Raw genomic sequence first — 8849 nt, forward strand, 5'->3', positions numbered from 1 at the left:
GCACAGGAAACATTTTATATTCCTGCTTATGATTAATAAATATGGAATCTGAGGCATTTTATTTTATAAATCAAGGTCTTAATCCAAATCTCCTGTTTTTCTACATTAAATAAAAACCTTCAGGGTAAAAATAGCCCTAATCTATATAGGGTACTCAAGGGTCACGTCAACAGGCAAAATTGATTACTCAGAATGCCATTGTGCTGAGACTTTTGTCAGACCATCAGCAGGAACATTCATTTTGTAGTCACTATAGATAAGGCATTTGGTGCAGCTGGTTTTATAAAAATGTAAGTAAATATGTCCTATTTCAGTTTTTCAATGCTTATTGAAAGAGGAAAGGAATGAATAACAAAATAGTAAACCAATGACTTGGAAATACAGGCTCACACATTGCTAGCTCATGGAAAGTGCCAGTCACTCTAGTCAAAGACTTTCTTACCACATCTTAATTTTAATCACATCTATTTCTGCCTGTATTTTATAAACCTGGCCACTGTCTTCAATCTTTAATACCCTGCACCACCACTTCAAACACACATATACACTCACTCACACATTTTCACCTTTGTTCAAAGATTTTCCAGTCTCAAGTCATTGGCCATTTCTGATTTTCTCAAATTCCCTTAGCCCAGCCCCTGCCTAATAGCCTATTGGTCTTCCGGCATCACTGTCTGTATAATATTACCAAGATACTATGAAGAATACATGTATGGCCTAGGTACTTTGGGGTCCCTACCATTAGTTGACACCTCATCATGCTAAGATGAAAATTTCCTCATCTGTATCTCTTTACAGCCTAAAGAATGTTTCTTGATACAACCAAAGGAAACAAAAGAGGATGCCACCAAGACAAGGAGGAGAAGAAAGGTATTATTAATACTTTCTTACAATTTTCTTACAACCCAGGTGATTTACCTCACATTTCTATATACTGTACTTTGATGAGGCAATTGTTATAATTCCCACTTTAGAGACTGTAAGATTCAGTGAGGTTGGTGACTTTCCTAAGGTCACTCATATTAAGTGTTTCTGTTGGAGCTAAAAACAAATTCTTCTGATTCCTATTTCAGTCTTGTGGAGCACCAAACATCTTTGTTTTCCACCTTTGTTTTCATCATTTTCATGGTTGTTAGAAGATAAACATGAATTTCTAAGTCTAGAAGAAGCCCAAAGCTGTCCTGCCCTCTGGCCCTTCTGGCTGTGCCCAAGGAAAGAAATTTACCAACTTTCTTTTCATATCCATTTCAGTTTTTTAAACCTTATATCTTAGAGTATTAATAAAAAGAAAATAATAACCAGATGACAGTAGTATAAGGCATTTCTGACCGTAATTTGGAACCATAATTTAAAGCAAAAGACTCCCCTTACATTTTAATATTTGCCTATGAGTGCATGGAAGACTCTATTGCTCCTATACAGGCTTTCTTACAGCTCAGCCTTGGAGAAAGTGTGGTTAGCTTTGACCTTCCACCACAGTTGTGAAAAGAGCAGTGTAATTCGCTCTCTGCCAAGAAGGTCTACTGCTGAATTCAGAAGAGGAAATATGATTGGGATTAGAGGAAAAAAGATGGATTCAAACCAATTACTTAACAGCAAGCTTTTAGAAAGTTAAGAGTATGTATGCATATGTTTTCGTTGCTCACAAATGGCCAAATAGAAAGATGGGAGATGCCAAATTGGCTGAGGTTTGGCAAGTCCTTAAAGAAATGACTTTAACTTCTCTTTGATAAGTTTGTACACTAATGGCCTTCAGGAGTGTTAAGTTCTTGGTGGCTCAAGGTCAAAACTCTAGCAAGATAGTTTTAGCCTTGGCTGAGGTCATGCTAAAATGTGCCTACTGATGACATATTTTTAAAAGTTAATTCATTTGACAGAACTTTTACCATTCTTGGCAGTGGTATAGAAATGAGGATATTGTGGAAGGAGTTGAACATGTGGGGGTGGGGAGTGGCTCTTTGTGGATCTTTGGTGAAACATTAGAAGGAAATGAGAAGGAAAGTTGATGATGAAAATTAACTGAACAGTGGTATGTTCCTAGTATGTTGCAGGCACTCAGTAAATGCTACACAAATGAATCCAAATCAGAATTGTTGCTGTAAGGTTATTCCTGTTCTGCTTTCCATGGGGCCACTTCAAGACTCTCTCCCAAGACTTGACAATCGAGAGTCTACAGTCCTCCTTTGCAGTGGGCTCCAATGCTCAGATTACTCCTGCAGGTTTTACCTTAATCCCAGAAAACCAAACTGAGACTCAGTGCCTTAAAAACCAGGTTTGGCAAAAAATTCTCAAAATTCTACTCTTGGGAATAAAAGTCATTGAAGGATTAAAGAGAGGTTCCCACAGCAACAAGATTTCTTGGCTTTTAACAGAAAGGAATGCCCTATTATGGAGACTCCTACAGAAATTTCAGTTCTCCTGAAAGCCATTGACCAAAAGTTACAAAGAGACTTTTAGATCACCCATTCATTTTTCAAAGCAGTATTTGTATCCAAAAAGTATTTATTTACTAAGTTTTTTCAAGTGTATTTATTAGAACTCACATTCATACTCAGCTATCACCAAAATCTATAAGCAGTTTAAGTACCAGAGGATTCTTAGCTATTCTAAGCTAACATCATTCTAAAATCTATCTTCCTGAGGTTTTTTTCTTCCTTCTCGTGTTGTAGAAGAAAATTACTGATGTTCTTGCAAAATCAGAGCCAAAACCAGGGACCCCTGAAGACCTACAGAAGTTGATGAAGGACTATTACAGCAGCAGTCGCTCAGTGATTGAATTAGAAGAACTAAACCTACCAGGTACAGCCAGACTTGTTTGGCTTTTTTCCTCCTTTTTTTTTTTTTTTTTCCCTTACTATTCTGAAGTTAATCATTTAGCAGGACTCATTGTTATTGCTATCAACTTTCCTGATGCGGAGGAGCAAAGAGGGTTTATCTTTTCTCCACTATGTATGTTATAACTAGGTATCTCTGCCAGTGAATCAATGTATTTTCCACATGCTAATACTCCCTTCCTCAACCTCACAGTTTTAACTTTTGAATGATTTCTTTATTAAGATGCTAAATGGTATTTGTTCAATCTAAAGAAAGATTTGGGAGCACCTGCGTGGCTCAGTTGGTTAAGCATCTGCCTTCAGCTCAGGTCATGATACCAGGGTCCTGGGATCGAGCCCCACATCGGGCTCCCTGCTCAGTGGGGAGCCTGCTTCTCCCTCTCCCTCTCCCCCTGCTCGTGCTCTCTCGTGCTCTCTCCGTCAACTAAATAAAAATAAAATCTTTAATTAAAAAAATAAATAAACAAGGTTTGTAATTGCTTTTTTTTAAAAAAGCTAATTGTTGAGTGTGCGTTTTTTTTAGCGTTCTTGAAGGAGTAAGAATCCCTAGTTGAGGAAAGAAGTTAAATTAAAGATAAAGCACACATTTAAAAGTATAGATATGAAACATTAGTTTACTCATCCTCTATAGACAAGAGCTTTAGCTTTTTTTTTAAGATTTATCTATTTGAGAAAGAGAAGTGCACACGCACAAGTGGGGGGATGGGGAGAGGGAAAGAATCTCTAGCAAACTCTATGCTGAGAAGGGAGCCCAAAGGTCAGTCAGGGGCTCGATGCCAGGCCCAATCTCATGACCCATGAGATCATGACCTGAGCTGAAACCAAGAATTGGACACTCAACCAACTGAGCCACCCAGGTGCCCAAACTTTAGCTTTAATAAGCATCTTAGTTTTGTTGTCCTTATCACAGATTTCTAGTTACAGTTTTATTTTTATGGTAGTGTTTTGGGTCACAGGCCAGACTATTTCAAGCAAAGTATCTAAAGATAGGAATAAAATTCTGCATTTTTAGCAAAGCCGACACCTCACCCCAAGTGATTCTTAAACCTACTATTGTTTGAGATCTACTGCCTTAGAATATTTATAATTAAGTTAAAAAGATATTGCAAAAGTCTTGTAACAACTGATTTTAATTAATTTTGAAAATTCTGATACATCCTGTAACTCTTTGGGGCAGAGATTAAAGAGATGTTGTTACAAAATCAAACCACACCAAGTTTGGGTACCACTCTTTCAGATGAGCTATTTATAGATTACTAGGAATACCTAATTACTGCTGTTGGAAAAAGTCAAGGGTAGCTTGATTTCCCTTTTCTGTTACAACTTTATGCTTTCTAGAGGCTTAAGGAGCTGAAAAACATCCTGTTCCCTGAATTTTTATAATTCCTTTGTGATGTGCTTTAAAAAAATAAATAAATAAAAGGACGTTGAGTGTGGAAACAGGAGTGCCCGTGTCTGTTTCTTTTCCAGAATTTAAGGAGTACATTTCCACATGAGTGAGATCTGGAGTTTTAGACTCACAAAGCCTAGACGGCTCCAACAGCAGTTAGAAACCACTCCTCTCCAGGCCTAGTTCCTTTGAGGAGAGCTCTGTCCTGACTGCTGTATCGCAGGAACAAAGTGTTACAACAAGCTTCTGTTCAAAGTTTAACTGAAGTTTGACTCAGTGGTTGCTTGGTCCTTCTGGTTCTTTGTTAGAGTACAGCTTCAACTCAGGAAGGATTTGTGAGATAGTGGGATCACTGCTACTCTGGATACTTATGGAACATCATAAATTTTAATTTTCTAGCATTACAGAGATACAGAGGTCAGAAGAAACCTTTAAGAGTCTTTTGAGTTCTATAGTGAGTTTACATTATATAATTGCTCTGTTACAGTTCAGTTATCTTGTAAAACAAGAATGTATGGTCATGGCTTGGTTTAGGAAGAAAGGAAAATGTTAAAAATATTTTATACACAAAAAGAACAGGTTTTCATTTTCAGTTAAGAAATTAGGCCATTCTGAGACACAGTGAATAAGGCATCATGAGAACGTTTAGTAGAAAAGACCCTAGTTTCCTACATATGAAAGGACAGAGAGGAACCACAGTAGGGCAGAGGAGGGACACACTGTGGGTTATCTGGAACAGGCAGAGGCAGGGGCATAAATATACAGTGAATATAGATAATGAAGTACTGTTCCTATTAGTTTGCTGAGTGTCTAACTTGGTTTTGATTTGAGGTTATTTGTGTCTGTAGGGCAGGAACATGTCTTTTCAATTAATATTGTTCACTTTACATTGTTAATGTCATACACATGGGCACTTAATTAGTTTTGAGGCAGGAATTTCTTGGAGTTAACTCAGCTGTCCTCTTGAGAGCTGCAGTGTGGTTTAGATCAGTGCTAAATGCCTATAGGCTAGCAGCAACTGAATCACCCAAGAACTTAAAAAGCAAATTCCCAGGCCCACCCCCCACCAAGGAATTCTGACTTAATAACAAAAGGAGTCCGTCCTAGGAATCTGTACCTTTTGTAAAGTTCTCCAGGTGAGTCTGATCATATTCAGCTTGGGAAATTACAGTTTTAAAGACCATCGAAGTCTCTACAGCTGTATAGGAAGCAACATCTTTGAAGTTAACTTACATAATACGACTTATATATGCTAGGTCACAATATTAATGTCATTTAATTTAGTAATAGTTTACTCCCTAGCACTCTTCTGTGTTTATAGAAAACCTTTTTCTTATAGAAAGAATTAGAATAATAAACATGATGTTGCTTTTTTTCACATCTCAGGTACAGAGTTAATAATGCTACATAATTGCCAGACCGTGATAGTCCTTGGTTGAGCAAGGCCCCTATATTTTATTTTACTGTTATATTGACTTTTACTCTGGTGTTGTGTTGTGTTGTGTTTTGATGCATTATTCCCACTCTTCCTCAGTCCACACACCTCTTTACCTTCCCCATAGCATTCACGCTAATGTGTTAATACATGCTTTTAAATATGTATATATATTCGTAAAATGTCATGTTGTTGGTATGTGTGTACATTTTACAATTTATCTAAATGATGTGCTGAACTTCTCATTCTGTCTCTTTCTTCACTGAGCACTTTTTTGAGATATGCCTATATGGCTTTATGCACATCAAGTTCATTGCTTCTAAATGCTATACAGTATGCCAATGATTTCATCTACCACGTATTGGTCATCCATTTTCTCAGATATGGACACCTAGGTTGCTTCCTGCTCCCCGCTATAACAAATAATGATAGGATGAATATACTTGTGTATATCTCTTTATAGAACACGTAAGAATTTCTTTCCATTATTTACTCAGGAATGTAATCATGGGGTCATAGAGTGTATACAACCTAATTTTACTACTTTCCAGAATAGCTATTACCAGTTTACACCTCCACCTACATTTCACAAGAGGCTTATCACCCTACATTCTTGACAATACTTGGTATTATACATCTTTTTGACAACTGTCATTCTGATGTGTGTGTGAAGTATTACCTCATCACTGTAATATACAATTCTATGATGACTAGTGAGTTTGAACCTCTCTACACAGATTTGTTAGCTATATCCCCTTTACCTTTGTAATACTGCCTATTCCATGAATTTGAAAAATAAACATGCTTCATTAGTTCATTGAATGATACAACAAGCTTCTATTTCACTACTCTAAGAAATTATGGACAGTTAAAAGTTTACTTGTTCTTATTGCTGCTGTTGTTTTAAATACTGGACAACACTTTAAAATATATAATGAGCCCCCATTCACTAATGTTTTACAACCTTATTCAAGAAGACACCATTCACAATGAATCTATTTTGATCATGTGTGTGTTTGCAAAATCCTCTTACAAAGCATGTTTGTCATATTCTAGACTCCTGTTTCCTCAAGGCCAATGATTTGACTCATAGTCTTTCATCATACCTAAAAGAAAGTAAGTAAACTATGATTTTCTTTTAAGTTATTCACCAAGTTGTTATTACTCCATTAAAACATAAGATCCATCTCGTTAAAATTAAAACTTTTAAAACTACATTTAAAAGCAAAACTTTCCACCTCAAATGGATTTGAAGTGGAGGTTTTTCTTAAAGTCCATCTTGATATTAATTTCTGTTTATTTAAGTTTATTCGTTTTGCTCTGGCTTTGAGAATTTGAGTTTTGGTCTCATTTTTTGGTTTATAATACACTAGAAATATTGGTGAAGGAATCCGGAGAATAATTAGTGTTCTAGTTCCAGGTCTGTCACTAATTTGCTGTTTGACCTGGGACAAGTCACTGAGTACTCTTCTGGGACTTGATTTTGTTATCTGACAGATAAGGGAGTTGGACATGTGATCTTTATTCTAGCTGTAAAATTCTGAAATTCTGTTCATATGCTCAGAACTCAGACCATGGCTATTGCACAATCTAATTTCATCTTTTCAATATTTATTGTGTGTAGCCAAAAGCCAGATTATTCATATTAGATAGTCATCTATTTGTGGCTGACAATGAAATAGTTTAGATATAGAGATTTAGCATTCTTTTTTCAAACTCAAATCAGTTCTGATGGCATTCAACTTGAGTTCATAAACCTTTCTCCACCTCAAATTCAGCAAGTATAAATGTAGGTTATAATAGAATCAACCTCACTGGATTATGAGAACTAAACAGTGTCTGTGTTTAATAAATGCTTGCTATTATTTTAATGTCATTTCCATTTTTTATCTTATGTTGAGTGTTTCTTTAAAATTTAACATTATTGAATCAGAGTTCTTTTCCTATTTAGTCTTTGCCAACAAGCATCAAACGTAAATTATCAAAAATGTATTATTCTGAACACTTTTTTTACTTGGTCCTAAAACTAGTCACATTTAGCTACTTGGCATATTATGTGTTTTATGTTATAAGTTAATGATATTTCATTTTAATCTAATATCTTATATAACCAGAGAATAGAATCTGGACAATACCCATTATATTTTACTTTAATTAAATACTAACAAAGAGTAATTGGAGAATACTCAACTTTAGGGACCTAAAATAAATAGGAGCCCTATTTTGCTATATTTAGAGTAATATTTTTCTTATGGTATTTTTTCAGTCTGCCCTAAGTGGGTAAAACTTCGGAAGAACCATAATGAGAAGAAATCGGTCCTAATGCTGATCATCTGTAGCTCTGCTATCCGGGCCTTGGAGCTCATTAGGTTGGACACTTCACCTATTTGTTTCATAAATGTTTTCTGAGTAACTGATATGTGTCAAGTTGATATGCTGTATATGCTGGAGATGTAACAGTGAACAAAACAGACAGAATCCCTTTTGTCATGGAACTTACTTTCTAGTGAGGGAGACAGACAATGAACAAATAAATATATATTATAATGTCAGGTAGTGTTAAATTATATAAGAAGAAATAAAGCATGGCAAAGTGATAGAGAGGGTTGGGGGGCTACTTTTAAAAGGATTGTCACGGTAAGTTTTTCTAAGGAGAATGACATTTGAGCAGAGACATGAACAAAGTGAAGGAGAATGCCAAGCAGATATCTAGAAGAAGAGCATTATTCCAGACAGAGTGGACAATAAGCATAAAAGACCCTGAGATGCAATGCTATTGGAAGATTTTGAGCAGAGGCGTCACATGATCTGAATAATCTTTCTTTTTTTTTTTTTTAAAGATTTTATTTATTTATTTGAGAGAGAGAGAATGAGAGAGAGCACATGAGAGGGGGGAGGGCCAGAGGGAGAAGCAGACTCCCTGCCGAGCAGGGAGCCCGACGCGGGACTCGATCCAGGGACTCCAGGATCATGACCTGATCCGAAGGCAGTCGCTTAACCAACTGAGCCACCCAGGCGCCCGATCTGAATAATCTTTCTAAAGGATCACCTTGGCTTCTGTGCAGAGAACACACGTTATACAGGGCAAGAGTAAAAGCAAGGAAATAATAAGCAATAACCAGTTGGAAAAAATAATAAAAGAAAAGATCTAATTTAAAATAATAACAAGAAAAAAATAGAAGACCAAGTA

At 36.2% G+C, this 8849-nt stretch overlaps 1 protein-coding gene across 1 annotated transcript; it reads left to right on the plus strand.

Moving 5' to 3' along the window:
• Window positions 1–796: 796 nt before the first annotated feature.
• CMSS1 (cms1 ribosomal small subunit homolog) lies at window positions 797–8144 on the plus strand. Its single transcript, XM_081797975.1, has 4 exons — window positions 797–870; window positions 2670–2799; window positions 6716–6775; window positions 7926–8144. The coding sequence occupies exons 2-4, from the start codon at window positions 2739–2741 to the stop codon at window positions 8066–8068; spliced, it is 264 nt and encodes an 87-aa protein (XP_081654101.1). The 5' UTR covers window positions 797–870; window positions 2670–2738; the 3' UTR covers window positions 8069–8144.
• Window positions 8145–8849: the final 705 nt, after the last annotated feature.

This window comes from Leptonychotes weddellii, chromosome 1 (assembly GCF_054177405.1).
Source record: "Leptonychotes weddellii isolate Sample4059 chromosome 1, ASM5417740v2, whole genome shotgun sequence".
Lineage (NCBI taxonomy): Eukaryota > Metazoa > Chordata > Mammalia > Carnivora > Phocidae > Leptonychotes > Leptonychotes weddellii.